At 38.9% G+C, this 17,332-nt stretch overlaps 1 protein-coding gene across 1 annotated transcript; it reads left to right on the forward strand.

The window, feature by feature from the left end:
- Positions 1–10,362: 10,362 nt before the first annotated feature.
- LOC121984178 (cytochrome P450 703A2-like) lies at positions 10,363–12,287 on the forward strand. Its single transcript, XM_042536992.1, has one exon. It carries the CDS (start codon positions 10,378–10,380, stop codon positions 11,989–11,991), a length of 1,614 nt encoding a protein of 537 aa, XP_042392926.1. The 5' UTR covers positions 10,363–10,377; the 3' UTR covers positions 11,992–12,287.
- Positions 12,288–17,332: the final 5,045 nt, after the last annotated feature.

Raw genomic sequence — 17,332 nt, forward strand, 5'->3', positions numbered from 1 at the left:
TTCTTGACTAGGAATAGTTAAAAGTAGTGTTCTATGTATATCTACAATATCTTACAATCAATTCAACCAATTATATGTTGTAGATTAGAGCCTCCTATTTTATTACATTATTATTCTTTTTCATTTGACACTGAATTAAAGTAAATATAATAACCAACTTTACCTTTATTAATAATAAAATATGATACAAAAGGAGCCCTTTACAATCATCTCATAATTGATACTAGGGCTAATACTAACAGATCCTTGGATTAGTTACCTCATCTTGAGATGGATATGAAGTAAATCTTACTTGTTAGCATTAGGAGCTTGCTTTGAGTTTATCCACTGCAAAATCACCCTCCCTAGCTCTGGAGTGTCCCAATAATTGGAACATCTTAGGTAATAATTTAAATATTCTCCCTACAAATCCAATGCTTCTTTCCATCTGAACCAATGACCACCTCACCATAAAATTTTATACTACATGAGACATCAATTCAATCAATTTCCCAGGGATTTCCCATCTCAGCCAATTTTTTGCAACTTTCTCCTATCCATCTTTTGTGATATTCTGTTTGAACAAACCGTATCTGTAACGAAGCCCATATCCCCAATCATGATAATTCAAAGTTGCCAAGGAATTCAAAAGCACAAAGCAAAGACACATCCTAGACCTCCATTCTCTCTCAAACAAAAGCAATAGTTTATCCTCTATCCCTAGTTGCAAGATGATCTCCAGATTTATCAAATTCTATTGCTGAAATGATATCTATAGAGGACTAATCACAGGTCTGTCATGGACATAAATCAAATTAACAATTTATAATTAATCGGAACCCCTTATCTACATTAAGGCAGTATATTAGAAGACCCTGGGTCATCTCTCACATGGAACCAATGACAAGATGTTTACCTTCAAATGAAATCGAACAAGGGGATTATTTTGGGGCTTTTATTCTCTAAACTAATGTAACAAACAAAGTTCTAACTAACAATCAATGATGAATCCATAATGCATTGTCAACAGAAACAACATGCAAGAAGAATTAACTAACAGTCTTATCTAACTATTAATTATAAACCTGTATCACATTGTCACCCTATAACACAAACATCATCATCAATAGACGTGAAATGAAAACAAATAAAGTTGCAAAACAATGGTCAAACAAATGCAATTGAACTAAATAAACTTAAATACTAATTAAACCCTAAGAATCCCGCTTGTCATGGACTAAATCACTGAGGAAGAAATCCGTTGTCACATGGAACCCTCCTGACTTTGGTGGACGGCTGACACTTACTGATAGGAGCTGCAATCGTCGACAGTGGAAGCGAACTTCCTATAAAACCACCACTCCTTAGAAGTTGGCTGAATGAACAATAACTCAGGCTAAGACCCAGTCTCCCTAACTCTAGACTTTTTATCGCTTTATCCAGAGTAGGATGGTATGGGAATCTGAGCTTGGAGAAAAACCATAGAACTTCTTCGACAAAGGTGGAAATGGCTGTTGACACTCTAAGTTGTTGTTGCCTTCTGCATCGCTTCCGGTAGAGTACTCTAAGCACGGATGCTGGAGTAGAGACATGGATGAACGTCTGAGAAGAACCAAAACTCGAAGCCCCATCGGGGAGCTACTGCTTGTAGGACCGTTGGGCCGGCTAGAAGGGGAGGGGGTTGAATAGCCCTGAATAAAACACAACCCTTTCTCGAACGATTAAGCTAACACTTGAAAAATAGATTAAGCAGAAAATAAGGCATAAAGACGAGTCACTGGATTTGACTTGGTTACAACTGAGGAGGTTGTTAATCCAAGGAAGATGGTCGCACTAAGAACTCCTTCAGGCGGAGAAGCCTCGTTTACAGTAGTGTAGGCACAGAAAGAGAGAAGCTAATTTAAGCAGTGGAAGCACACAAGTGTTGTAACAATTTCTGAACATATGAAAAGCTTCTGGACCAAGGCTATATTTATAGCCTTGGTCGGGGCGCCTGGAAGGGGTTCCGGGCGCCCTAGGGGGATAAAACTTTATCCCATCTGGTTAACAAAACAGGTCTGGGCGCCCAGAAGGGTTCCGGGCGCCCCGAGCTGCTTCGGGCGCCCCGGACTGCTCTGAGCGCCCCGGAGCTGAAAGTCAACAGCGGTTGACTTTTTCGTCCGGGACCTCTGCTCCGGTTCGGTTCGCCTCGGTCCAGGTCTTCTACTCCGGATCCATTCGCTTGAGTGATCTCTGTCATCCGGAAAAGGGCTCACCCGAACCCAACTTCCGGTCATCTCGAGCGAGCTTCCCATCCGGCTTCTCATCCCTCGGAATCGCCGCGTGTTTCCTTCTCGTCCGCCGGCGTACTCATCCGTAGTCTTCGTCCCTCGGACGCACCGCATGTCGTCCTTCTCGCTAGCTGCGTCTCTTGCTCCTCGAGAAATCTTCCGCTCCGGCTTTCGTCCCTCGGAACCACTGCGCGCTTCCTTCTCGTCCGCCGGTGTACTCTTCCGCAGCACCTCGTCCCTCGGACTACCGTCCTTCTCGCTAGCTGCGTCTTCCGCTCGACTACCTGTACTCCTAAGCTCCTACACACTTAGACACAAGGTTAGAAACACACAGGACCTAACTTAACTTGTTGATCACACCAAAATAACCTTGGGGTTCCAACAATCTCCCCCTTTTTGGTGTGATCAACCCAAGTTAAGCTAGGGTTAAAATAGACATTAAATAAAATTAAGTAAATTAACTTAATTTGCAATTTAAGTACAAAAAGATAGAAAAAATTAAATCTATCTACCTCCCCCTAGACTTATACTTTCCATTCTCCCCCTTTGATCACAAAAAATGGGATTCCAAGAAAAACAATCTAAGGGTTAAAAATTTAGTAAAATTGAAAAAATATTTAAAAGAAATTCTATGTTAAAAACAATTCTAAGTAAAGTTTCTAAGTAAAGTTTTAAAAATCTGACTTAGGCAATTTTTTTAAAAAAAATCTAAGTAATTTGAGCATAAATTTCTAATTTCAGAAAATCTTTTGACTTAAGAAAAACATTAAAAAAAAATTTCTAAGTAAAGATTATTTTTGAAAGAAAATTTTCTAACTTAATCATTTGAGAATTTTTAAGAAAAATTTTTCTATGTAAAAAAATGACTTAGTCAATTTAAAAAAATTTTAAGTAAGTAAATTTCTAAATTGAAAAAAATGTTTTGAATAACCTTTTTAAAGCATTAATTAATTCTTGCATTAATACTTTATTAGTAAGTTAATTAAACATTTATTTCAATATTTTGGCTTCCAGGTCATGACGAGGCACTAGGCCTTCTTGGTTATTGGAGCAACAATCACTTTCTTGACAAAGCCTCATAAAGAAATTCTTTGTTTAATTTTCTCACTTAAAGCGCTAATTTTAATTTTAAAATTAATTTAAGCATGACTTCGAAACTCAATATAGGTTCCAACCTACTAGATTAACCAAAAAAATTTTAGGGACATAATTTTTTGAAATGTTCTTAATTTGTCCCGGGTGATATTTAAAGTACCAATTTAAATTATTAAATCTTCTAAAATTGATTTTAGATGAACATGCATAGTTTTTCAAGTTATCTACATGAATTTTCAAATCTTCATTTTCAAGTTTCAATTTTTCATTTGCTAGTTTTAATTTATCTAATTCTTCTAAGGGACAAGACTTAGCTAGAATTACTTTTAAATTTTTATTTTCACTTTCTAATTTGCAGCAATCTTTTGTTAAAAGTTTAACGAACTTAAACATTTTATCGGGAGGAAGAGATCGTACCTGACTTACCTTGTCGATCTCGTTGTCTATTTCTCCCCCTGAGCTGCTGCTTTCTTCCGACGTGTCTCCCCCTTCATCGATGCTCTCGATGCTCATTTCAGAAGAGCTTGAATCGCAGTCATCTTGATGACTCGCCATCAGTGCGAGTCCGGAGAATGCTTCGACTTTCGATTCGGACAACGTATCGTCCCACGTCGCCTTCAGGGCCTTTCATTTTTGGATAGGCTTCTTACCCTTCTCCTTGTCTTTGTTCTTCAGCTTGGGGCAGTTGTCCTTGACATTCCCTTCTTCGTCGCAGTGGTAGCAGCGGATTGTCCTTTTATTTTTCCCCTGCAGATGGTTAGTAGATCTAGATTTACAAAGTTTCTTGAATCTTCTTACCATCATTATCATTTCCTCGTCGTTGAGAGAAGATTCCGACTCAGGTTTGTCTCTCGAAGCTTTGAGGGCGACGTTGTTCTTGGGCTCCTTCATTCCTGCACATCTTGACTCATGCACTTCAAATGTTGAAAAAAAATTCTTCTAATGAAATTTTTTCTAAGTCCTTCGAAATGTAAAAAATATCTACTAGTGATGCCCATTTTGAATTTCTCAGAAATGAATTTAATGCGTACCTGAGCGAATCTCGGTTACTTACCTTTTCTCCGAGATTCGTGAGTCCGGTGATGATTTCTTTTATTTTGGAGTGCAGATGTGCGACTATCTCGTCTTCCCCAAGTCGCAGGTTGGTGAGCTGATTGCGAAGCAGATCTCGTCTAGCGAGCTTGGCTTCAGGCGTTCCTTAGTGCAGCTCGAGGAACTTCTCCAAAAGTTCCTTTGCGGAGTTATAGTTCCCGATCTGGTTGACTTCTTGAGGCGGAAGAACGCTTAGCAGATGGTATTCTGCCTTACCGTTCGCCACGAAGTCGGCCTGCTCCTTTTTTGTCCATTGATATATTTTCTTGTTCTCTGGAGCTTCAAAGCCAAGTTTCATTATTAAAATTAATTTAATATCGGTGGTAAAGAATACCTGCATATGCTTTTTCCATGTGGCAAAATCCCCTTTAAATTTCGGCGGGTGGATGCTTGGTCCGACTATCTCTTTGTTGCTTCAGACGGCGGTTAGTCCTTCTGAGGCGTCTCGGCACTAATATCACTTGTAGGACCGTTGGGCCGGCTAGAAGGGGAGGGGGTTGAATAGCCCTGAATAAAACACAACCCTTTCTCGAACGATTAAGTTAACACTTGAAAAATAGATTAAGCAGAAAATAAGGCATAAAGACGAGGCACCAGATTTGACTTGGTTACAACCAGGGAGGTTGTTAATCCAAGGAAGATGGTCGCACTAAGAACTCCTTCAGGCGGAGAAACCTCGTTTATAGTAGTATAGACACAGAAAGAGAGAAGCTAATCTAAGCAGTGGAAGCACACAAGTGTTGTAACAATTTCTGAACTTATGAAAAACTTCTGGATCAAGGCTATATTTATAGCCTTGGTCGGAGTGCCTAGAAGGGGTTCTGAGCGCCCTTGGGGATAAAACTTTATCCCCAACGTTCAGATCGTGTTTGACGCGATCTGGTCAACAAAACAGGTCCGAGCGCCCGGAAGGGTTCCGAGCGCCCCGGGTTGCTCCGGGCGCCCCGGAGCCGAAAGTCAACAGCGGTTGACTTATTCGTCCGGGACCTCTACTCCGGTTCGATTCGGCTCGGTCCGAGTCTTCTACTCCGGCTCCGTTCACTTGGGGTGATCTCTGCCATCCGGAAAAGGGCTCACCCGAACCCAACTTCCAGTCTTCTCGAGCGAACTTCCCTCTAGCTTCTCGTCCCTCGGAATCGCCGTGTGTTTCCTTCTCGTCCGCCGGCATACTCATCCGCAGTCTTCGTCCCTCGGACGCACCGTATGCCGTCCTTCTCGCTAGCTGCGTCTTTTGCTCCTCGAGCAATCTTCCACTCCGGCTTTCGTCCCTCGAAACCACTGCGCGCTTCCTTCTCGTCTGCCGGTGTACTCTTCCGCAGCACCTCGTCCCTCGGACTGCCGTCCTTCTCGCTAGCTGCGTCTTCCGCTCGACTACCTGTGCTCCTAAGCTCTTGCACACTTAGACACAAGGTTAGAAACACACAGGACCTAACTTAACTTGTTGATCATACCAAAACAACCTTAGGGTTCCAACACTGTTTTCCTCACCATTTCCAGTAGAAGCTCGCTCAAAGGGGATGTGAGGGAAATGACGAACCTCACTGGAGAAACCACTCCAACGAAGTCCAGTGATCCCCATTGTTGTAGCTCCGCTAAAAGCCACCGTTGTCTTCTTCATTGATGGTTGCTTGGGAAAAATAGGAAGGAGTCTACGGAGAGAAGAGAGGAGAAGGATCACACACAGTAATTCTGCCTAGCTCTAAGCCGCAAGCCACTGTGCACTGAACCGGCCTCTCCCTTTTAAGCTTTGATTGAACCGGTGCTAAACTCATTGAACTGAACCAAAGTTTGAATTAGGATTTAAGGTTATTCAAATTAGGCCTTTAAATTAGGCTCTTTCTTCTCCTTTAAACCTTTGACAATTGAATACAACCATCACTTGGATCAAACCGGTATCTTCTCCTCAATTATTGTCTTTCTACGTTCCTATAAAATAAAATATACTCAAATAATATCCGTAATATCTATCAAATATACAAGAATTGAAATAGAGACTAACAAAAATCTCAACTCATGAAATACACTAAAAATGTAAATTTAAATACATGAGAAAATAAGAATAATAAAAAATAATTTTAAAATAATATGTCGAAATGATGATTATTAAGAATTTAATTGATTCTATCCCTTTCTTTGGATATTCAAAGGTCTCTATTGTATTAGATGAAAGAGTTTTCTTATTTGACTTTGACTCCGTGTTTGTAGTTTTAGCTTTCTCTTCCACTTTGATCCTCGAATTATTGTCCACTGGAGAAACATCCTCATCAACCACAGTGTCCTCTTTGGACTTGCATCCATATCAACAAGTTCAATTTATTTTGCTTTTTCCTCAAATAGTGTCCTCTTTGGACTTGCATCCCTATCAACAAGTTCATTCCTCAAATAGTGTCCTCTTTGGACTTGCATCCATATCAACAAGTTCATTTTGCTTTTTCCTCAATTTGAAGATTCATACCAACTTCATCATTAACTTCATCTACTTCATCATTGTAATAAATTAGATCAATAATATTTCAATCTTGTGGTCATCCCTATCGCCTCTTGTGATCAGACAATCAAGAGAGTAGGACCAGTCATACATGATGTTATCGAAGTTAGCATTCTCATAGTTGTCTCCGTCGCCGTTGGAGGAAGGGGATGTAGCAGTGCTGTAGATCCGGCATTCTCTCAAAGTTGTAAGTGACGGGATGACTGATCTCGTATCCCTCGAAACCAAACTTGTGTTTGGACATCTTTCCCTTATTGAAAATTAGGAATTTTTTAAAAGTAAAATCAAATTTAAGATAAGAGAATTTACTATCTTTAAGATCTTATGTCACTAAATGCTAGGATAACTTTACGACTTGTCTTTATATATCCTCAATCATTATCATATTATGAACGCTATGACTATGATACTTAGCTTCCTCAATTAGAACATGCTTGTTTTGATTGTGACCACGACGACTTTCCATTTGATCTGATGAGATCTGATACCAACTTATGATGGGTGGAATAACGATTATCCTATGGGCCACTGAATCCGTGATTGGCGCATGACTATCAAAAACAATCTTCTATAATCTATTAATTTGAAGAGAAATATCAAGAAATAGAAAAATGATAAGAAGTCCAAAAATATTCAAAAAAAAATTTCTTAAACATTAACTACACGCTTATATAGATTTAAAATATGAAGATCGAGGAAAAAAAATAATAGATAGAACAAAATTGATCGGTGGAATTTTTTTAAAAAAAATCCTAAATATATTTATAATTCAAAAAATTACAAAATAAAAATTATCAAAATACTTTAAATATTAAAACTTCAAAAATTATAAAAAATAAAAATAATTAAAAAATAATTATCAGCAAACATGTAGGTCTTTTCTTTGTTAATTTCTCTATTTTGATATATAGTACTAACAATAATGTTCTCGGAAATTCATGGATTCGTGCATGAGCTTTAAAATTCATTAATAAGACTATATTAACCGTCCTATTAACTCTTTTTGCAGGGTTTATAGCTAGGAGTGGTGTGAACCTCTTAGTTTATAGGCTTCTAATCTCTAAATATCGTTTAATTTAATTTTGCTCTAGTAATTTATATAAATTGATAAAGTCAGTTTGTCTAATTAAAGTAAAGTATAATTATGTTCATCGTGCTCATCACATTTTCTATCACTATATCTCAAATTTAGAATAAATAATTCATTTTATTAAATTTAGAAAGTCATTTTTCACTACACATTATATCAACTTTTCTAAAAATTTTATTATCTTTAATTTTTTATTATTTTATTCTTTTTCTTCTATTTTTATTATTATATTTATGATTCATTGAATGAGTGGAAGAAGAGAGATTGGAAAAAAAATAAATGGAAGGAAAGAGATTGATAAGAAATATTATTTTATTTTTAAGATAAAGATTTTATTTTTAAAATTTAGAAAATTATTATTCATCAAATCTAAATTTTAAAATTAAATAAGATAATCTATTTAAAATTTAAAATAAAATTTTTAGATAGGATAGCGTGGATGCTGGAAGTCTCGTGAACATTAACTGTTGCCATTCTTGAGAGATAATAAAGTCATTTTGTCTAGGACTGTAAATAAACCAAACATTCATGAACAAGCTTGGTGTTCAGCTTGGTAAGAGCTTGTTTATGTTTATTAAATATACATAAGATTAATTAAATAAACAAGCTTGAATAGCTCTTTAAGCTAAACAAACAAGCTTGAACACATATATGTTCAGCTCGTTAACGTTCGTAAACAATATTCGTGAACAACATTCATGAACAATGTTCACGAAGCATATTCATTAATAAAACTCTTTTTAATATGCTAAATAAATAATAAAATAAAATAAATAAATAAATTTAAATTATCAAGCTCAATAACCAATCAAACAACTAAAAGTTTCAAATAATAAAACAAGTTTGAATTGAGATCTTGATAATATCTAAATGAACTAATCTCAAGCCAAACTTGAACTAAGTTCAAGCCAAGCTTGAATTGAGAGTATGATGTCCCCAGGGCGTAGCACAGATGGGGGGTGCATGGTTCTGTGGCTGAAAGGTCCAGGGATCGATCCTCGGGGTGTCACTGCCTGGGGTTAACGTTTCCGCCATGCACTTTCCACCTGTGTACCTGTATTTATCTCCCTCCATATCCGTGGGACCGGCTCTAGGGGGGCCGCTGATGTGGCGTTTCCACATTTTTTTTTGAATTGAGAGTATGATAACATCTAAACAAATCAAGCTCAAGTCAATATTCAAATAAACTTAAACTCATAAAAAATAAATCAAATCTAACTTGAATACTTATTTCAAAAATTTGATTTATTTTAAGCACAATTCGATTCAACTTGATTATATGTTCAAATAAATTTAAATATTTCAAAATTTAATTCAATTTATTTATCGTCCTAATTTTGTCTAAGAAAAATAGATGGCAAATAGACAAAAGAGAAGGAAAAGAGCTGTCACTTCGTCAGCCAGCGCAGCACTTTTCTCTTTTTTTATTATTATTATTGAAATCCATGCCCCAGGTTGCGCCTTCTCTTTCTCTCCGGACCAACTTTACAAAAATAATATTTTTAAATTGCGTCAGTGCAGATCACTGATATGCGACAACTAATTAAACTTTTATTATTATTTGTATATAAAAGAAAATAAGAGGACTCTTTGAAAAATAAGAATTTATTCTGCTTATTGTGCAGAAGTCTCCTGTAGTTTTTATATCATTGCTTTATAGAAATTATTTTAATACAATAATATTTTATTTAGAATACTTTTAATTAGTATTTTGAGAAGATTCAAGCTACAGTAGTAATTTTTTATTTTTTCCGTTAGATCCCATGGACATGCGCTACATACGAATACTTTAGAAATAATTTTAATTAGTCTAGAAAATAAAATTCAACTATCTTAAAAGAAAACATTTAACACGATTCATACGGTTGAACTTTTGACTTGGACTAAAAAATATAAACACATTTAACATGGTAACCTATTATCATCCTCTACAATCTCCCCTATATGAACTTCAATCATGCCATTCAATTATTGATGATTTAATCTCCCACTAAAATAAATTTATAACAAATTTTTTTTCAAATAAGACACACAATGATTTCTTGATTGATCATTACGAGCACTGGCGGAGCTAGGAATGATAGCCTGTCTGGGCTAAAAAAATTCTCCGAATAACCCCTGGGCTAAAAGCCCTTTTTTTCCCATTGAAAATCCAAAAGGCAAGATGTGAACAAGTAAAAGTAATCAAACTTTTAGCTGGCCCCCGGGCTGTAGCCCGGGTAATCCAATACTTGGCTCCGCCCTTGATTACGAGCACTTCTTGATTTACTTCGATAATCAATAAAATTTTTTTATAGAATTAAATTGAGCATTCTAAAATTAATCAACCAGATTAATTGAATTTATCATTTTTTTTTTTCTATATGAACCTCAGTCCAGTTGACAAGTTCGAAGAGAAAGAGAAAGAGTACTACAAGCTTGTTTCAAGCTACGAAATGGAGGTTAATCTCGGAGACATTCCATTCTCAATTTCTCTTGTTGTACTTCTCATGTTAATCTCCACCCTTCTGCTATGGGCTGCTAAGAAGAGGCTCCGTGTTGCCAAGTTGAGGCTTCCGCCAGGCCCAACAAGGTGGCCGATCGTCGGTAACGTGACACAGCTTGGCCTTCTTCCCCACAAGGACATGGCTCGCTTCTGCTCCTCCTACGGCCCGCTTGTCTATCTCCGCCTCGGCGCCGTCGACGCCATCACCACCGACGATCCGGCCGTCGTCCGCGAGATACTCTTCCGGCAGGACGACCTCTTCGCATCCCGCCCGAAGTTGGTGGCCGTCTTCCAGTTGAGCTTTGGCGGTAGGGACATCGTCTTCTCTCCGATGGGCCCGCAATGGAAGCGACTACGCCGGACCTTCGTCGAGCACCTCCTCACCGCCAGGCGCTTTGAGTCTTTCGCTGGGAACAGGGAGCTAGAGGCGCTCCGCATCATGCACGATGTGCGAGAGAAGGCGTGCAAAGGGGAAATGATCGAAGTGAGCCAGGTGCTCGGCGCCTTCACCATGAACAACGTGACGAGGATGCTCCTGGGACGTGAGCCAGGTGCTGAGCTGTTGGGCCTCACGCACGAGATGTTCTGGCTCCTGGGGTTGGTCTATCCAGGCGACTACCTGCCGTTATGGAGGTGGCTCGTCGACCCCTTCGTCGGGACGGAGAAGAAGATTAGGGAGGTTTCCCGGAGATGGGATGGGTTCCTGCAGAGGGTTATCAACGAACATCGGCAAGCCATTGAGGCAAAGAATCTAACAGATGGTGGGCATGGCGCGAACATGGACTTTCTTGATGTGCTGCTTTCCTTACCAGGGGAGGGAGAGAAGGAGCAGATGGATGTTAGGGAGATGAAAGCCATAATGCTGGATATATTCACAGGGGGGGCTAATACTTCTCTGGTGGCGACAGAGTGGGCGATGGCGGAGGCGATCAAAAACCCAAAGGTGCTGGAACGGGCACAGGAGGAGCTGGACAGAGTCGTCGGACGGGATCGAATGGTGCGGGAGTCCGACTTGGGAGATCTGAACTACCTCCGGTGCATCCTCCGGGAGGCCTTCCGGATGCACCCTCCAGCGCCGCTTCTGGTTCCCCACGAGTCCACGCAGGCCACCGAGCTCATGGGGTACGACATCCCTGCGAAGACGCGGGTGTTCATCAACGCGCACGCGTTGGGGAGGAACAAGCGCATGTGGGGGGACGACGCAGATGAGTTCCGGCCGGAAAGGCACCTCCCGGCAGACGGGGAGAGGGTCGAGATCATCCGCAGGGGTGAGCTTGAGATCTTACCCTTCGGCGCGGGGAAGAGGAAGTGCCCCGGATCGACGGTGGGAACGACGACGGCACTGTTGGCCCTGGCAAATCTCTTCCATGGCTTCCACTGGGAGGCGCCGGAGGAAATCGATATGGAAGAGGCGTTCGGCTTGGCCCTGCGCAAAGCGAAGCCGCTGCGGGCCATGGCGCGGCCCCGTTTGGCACCTTCCCTGTTCCAGTGACCGGCGATTGGATGGTACGTACGTCGCTGAAATAAATAAATGTAAAACCATGAAAAACGAATTACTATTTACTTTGAGATAAATAAACCATAGGATGGCTTAAGCAGAAGTGGCTACTGGTTATAAGTGCAGTTATGTCTTAACTATCCTACTGTCCATAGGAGACAGAAGTGCTCGTACTCGTGCTAAATAAGAATTTCATGTTCTAAGCAACTTCACTATTTTAACTCTTTGTACAAACATAACTCAAGAATGTTGAGTTTTTGGATCATCTATCATAAGCATTTTTTATTTAATTCTGACGGTTCTTAAAAAATTTTTAAGAGTCAAACTGATATTGATATCTGACTTAATTAATTTATTATTATTATTATTATAAAGAGACTCCCACTAAAAGTGTAACATCAATTAGCAGAACTTCTCGTCCTCGTGTTAAATATGAATCGTGATTATACTCACAAATTTCATATCACAAGCAACCTCACTATAGCTATCTTAACTCTTTGTCAAGTAGTGCATTTAATTATTTACCCTTCAAATTATCCATTAATCACTTCTCACCACAACCAAAACATTCAGCCACTGTTAGATTAGTATCTTCTACAGCCATTTCCTCACAAACCTATCGTCCTTTTGTTTTTAATGCATATGTCCGAAATTCTCCCATAATGTCAGATTTAAATCCAAAGCACAATTTGTAGAACTAATCTTTCTTTATTATTGTCCTTCCCATCTCATCAAATTTTCTTTTCTGTGGGTTCATTCCCATCTCCACATGATTGTTCATCTTGCTAAAATTATATTGTTCATCTTCTTCGTGATTTAACAGCGTCAAAAAACATTATGGCTCAATTAGCATATGCAAATGCTTTTGATAGGGATCATATTGAGAAAAACATAGGATCTAAAATAGAAGAGCTTGTTTTATCTATCATTAAAACAAAGGATCTATGGATATATATGCCTCATTACTAGGAGGGATAAATCCTAAGTTGATTATTCACTCACTTAGTAATTAAGATTAGCAACATATATATCTAACTTCCAAGTGTATATGCAACCCCTTGTTAAAGGTTAAATCCACAATCGTTAAAGCATAGAAATTCTGTTATGAGATGACAATTGTGATTTCAAGTTTTCACAAGATCTCCATAAACACTTGGTAATATGCCAAATGAATTTTCATGACGAGTTACATTCAAAAGGTTGTTCTCGAGAATAACATATCCTGGTTTAAACATCGATCACTATCTTTATAGATATGAGATCATATAGCATAAATATATTTGTTGTACAATGAAGTCAAGCAAAAATATATCGCAAAATTATTATAATTAGAGACCATTGTTTAGCAGTGTCTTATGCTCTTGGAACATTCATCTCTTACTCAATTCATTAGTAAAGCAATTATGTTATTAAGACCTTTTATTACAGTTTACTTATAATAAGATCATAAATGGAAATTTATTTTAATAATTATTATGTATTTATATTTAGAATTATTTTTTTTACAATCTCATTATCTTTATAAAAGAAGACGAGCCTTAGCATAATCATAAAATTACTATCGTGTGATCTGGTTGTCACGAGGTCGAGTCATAGAAATAGGTTCTTGTAATATACTACAAAGATATTATAGGTCCCTTGACGGCCGATTAGCGGAGAAGCCTCTTACAACAGTGAAATCTCATAACTACAAAGCTAAATTGGATTAGTATCGATTACAAGTGTTGTTTTTAGCTTCTGGGATCAGAGCTATATTTATAGCCCTGATTGGGACGCCTAGAAGGATTTCATGCGCTTGGAGGGAGATAAAATTTTATCCTCATCACGACGGCTTGTGCCACGTTGCGTTTGGCTAACTTTTTAATTCTGGACGCCTCGAAGGGTTCCGGGTGCCTGGATTGTGCGTTTCCAGCTCCCCCGAGGTGAGGCACCTCGGGGGCGCTCAGAGCACAGTCAACCGTAGGTTGACTTTTTCTCCAGGTCTTTCGCTTCCGCTCCACTCGCTTGAGTGATTTTGGCCATCCGGAATAGGGCTCAACTAAACCCATCTTTCGGCCTTCTCGAGCAATATTACGCTCCAGCTTCTAGTCCCTCAGAAACGTTGCACACCTCCTTCTCGTCCGCCATCGTATTCTTCCATAGCACCTCATCCCTTGGATGCACCGAGCTCATCGACTTTCTCTTGTGTCGTCCTTCTCGCTAGCTGCGTCTTTCACTTGACTACCTGTGCTCCTAAGTTCTTGCACACTAAGACACAAGACATCAAAACATAACGAAACTTAACTTGACTTGGTTTGATCACATCAAAACTTCCATGGGGTACTTACAATCTCCTCCTTTTGATGTGAGCAACCACAAGTTAAGTTAGGGTAAATCAAACAAAAATAGTAATGAATTTTGCAAGTCTAAAATATGAAAATAAAAAATTTATCTCCCCCTAGACTTCACTAATTCTCCCCCTTTGATCACATTAAAATGGCGCAGTCCAAGAAAATAACTTGAAATAGAATCTAAGGGTTAAAAAAACTAACTGATATCCTAAAGAATGAACTTTTAAATTTTGGATAAAGATATTTTGTTTCAATTTAAAAAGTATTTTTAGACTTAAAAAAATTCTGAAAATTTTATAACAGTTGAATAAACATATTTAAAATAAATTTAAAATTTTTCACCAAAGATTAAAAATTATTTTAAGCATAAATTGTAGGAGATCGGTGGTCGGCTAGAAGGGGGGTTGGATAGCTAGGTCACCCCCAATTCGATTACTTCTCTACAAAACGTTAGTGTGCAAGTGGAAATACAAAAACTAAAGCAATGAAGGCAAACAAGAATACAAGCGCTAACACGATTCCTTTACGTGGTTCGGAGATTGCATGCTCCTACTCCATGGTGTGTCATTGAGGTGGATGAACCCATGATCCTTCGGTGGATTAGTCCCCGACAATCTCTAGCTAGAGCTTACTCCTTCTCGGTGGAGTATAACCTCTCACAAAGCACTCTTCTTCTTTTACAAGATGGAGATTTAGAGTAGGAAGAAGAGTATGACTTGGAAGCTTTGGACAATGACAAGGAGTGATTCAACAATAATCAGTAACCTCCTTCATGCCCCAAAGCTTCCTATAAATAAGAGGAGAGAGTTGATCAACAAATCAACTCATCTCGGTACCAGTCGAATGACACTTCCATCAGTCGACTAGTGCTATCGTTGGAAGTAGTCAACGACTACTTCGTAGTGTCAATGACTACTTACCAGTCGACTAGTCGCTGCTGGCTGAGCAAACAAAATTCTTCTGTTCACTCTCAGTCGACTGTCACTTCCAGCAGTTGACTGGTCTCGGTTACACACTCACACTCATCCTCTCCGGAGTCGCCCTTGAAGCCCTCTTCCTCGATCTTCATCCCTCAGATGCACCCAAGCCTACGGCTCCTCTCCGTGCCATCCTTCACGTTGCCTTGAAGTCTGCTTCCTTTGGCTTTACTCCATTGCTCCTCGTCCGCAATCCCTCGGATGCACCATCCATCACCGATCTCATGGACCCGAGCCATAGGATGAGCTTCCCAAGCTTAGCCACACCGAGCTCCTCATGTGTGTTTTGCCAAGTCATGCATGACTCAAACACATATCAAACCAATATGAAATCTAACTTTGTTAGTAATTAGCCCTAAGAGCCAATCATGAGATGATTAGGTCTTTTGGGTTACTCATTGAGTTAGACTCAAATGAACCTACTCATTGGATTGAGTCCAATCTGAATTAGACACATTGGATTAATGGGTTAGACTTAATGAGTTAGACTTATTGGATTATTGGATTAATAGTTAATCCAATATAATAATCCAACCTATTAAGAGGAATACAAAGAGATAAAAATCCTTGGTATTCATGGGATGAATATAAATAGATTTTTGGAATGAATTTTTCATTAGTTGAGAAAGAGATGAAAAGTATGACTCTTAATCTTCCCTCTTCTTCCTCCTTCTTCCTCCTTGGGCGATTTATGCTCTTGGTCGAACCTCCATGAATGGCTAGCACCATGAAGGTGGTTCTTCTCCGAAGGCTTCGTTTGTGTGACGAACGAAGGGTGTGTTCATGTGGATACCGTAGAGGCGCGGACGCTTGATCGCGCTGAGATATACATCCAAAGAAAAAGTTACTGTCGCACTGATACCACTGTTGGGACTGAATTCGAAATTCGATTATCATGTTTCTACACTCCTATGCACAGCAGAAATTTAAAATTTTATTTGTGATTTAACAATTAAATCAAAGGAGTGTTCGTATGATTTTAAAACAAACATAAGCATGATCTTTATCTAAGCATGCATTACAATCTAACCGTATAAGTAAGATCCTAAAAGCATAACAAAGATACACTATCATGTGATTGATTCATATAATGCTAATTTAATCATTTTATTTATACATGCTAAACTATCTAAAATAAACATATTAGATCATTTAAGCATAATATAAATAAAACTATTAACATGCGTTAACATACATATGAATTATAGTACAAGCATAAACATACCTTCCAAACAGTCTGTATTTGGGATGACTCCAACTATTCCGATTGTAGCGAAATAGCTCCTTGTTGTTGTCACGAGCTCGTACTTCCTTCGTCTAATCCGGTCCACAATCGGAGTCCTCTTTCCAACACTTGATCGCACTAGAGATCAAGTGTCGTTTTTCGTTGAGACGATCAAAACGACTTCCTCGAAGATGAGGAAAGGGCTGCCCAATTACCTCTTCACAAGGAGTTGTCTAATAGCTCTCAACAAGGAGCTACACCTTCCGAAATTCTATAAGAAGGTGGGGCACCGACAATGCTTCTCGAAGAGGAGAAGTAACAAACAAGGAGATAGAACTTTTCGATGGAAAAGAGCGAAGAAGATCTCTATCTTCTTCTCTGGAAGTGGCTGCTGAAAACTCTCAAGGTAGAAGAGAAAAATGCTTGCTGTTCGAATTTTGGAAAGACTCAAAAATTGGCTTCCGAATCTCTTCTCTCCACCAAAGACACTCCACGGAAGAAGCAACCATTTTTCCCACTCACCCATTACCTCCACTAATACACCCACTCCACGTTTTTTTGTTTGGCTTGCTATTTAAGATGTCAAGGAAAAGAGAGTTATGTTTCTTCTTCTTGATGAAAAATTCGATAGCAACAATTTGGAGTGAAGTGAGAATAGGTCTGTTGGGACCAAATTCGAAATTCGGTGATCGTATTTCTACACTCCTATGCACAGCAGAAATTTAAAATTTTATTTGTGATTTAACAATTAAATCAAAGGAGTGTTCGTATGATTTCAAAAGAAACATAAACATGATCTTTAT

The sequence above is a fragment of the Zingiber officinale genome, chromosome 5B (assembly GCF_018446385.1).
Source record: "Zingiber officinale cultivar Zhangliang chromosome 5B, Zo_v1.1, whole genome shotgun sequence".
In the NCBI taxonomy this organism is placed as follows: Eukaryota; Viridiplantae; Streptophyta; class Magnoliopsida; order Zingiberales; family Zingiberaceae; genus Zingiber; species Zingiber officinale.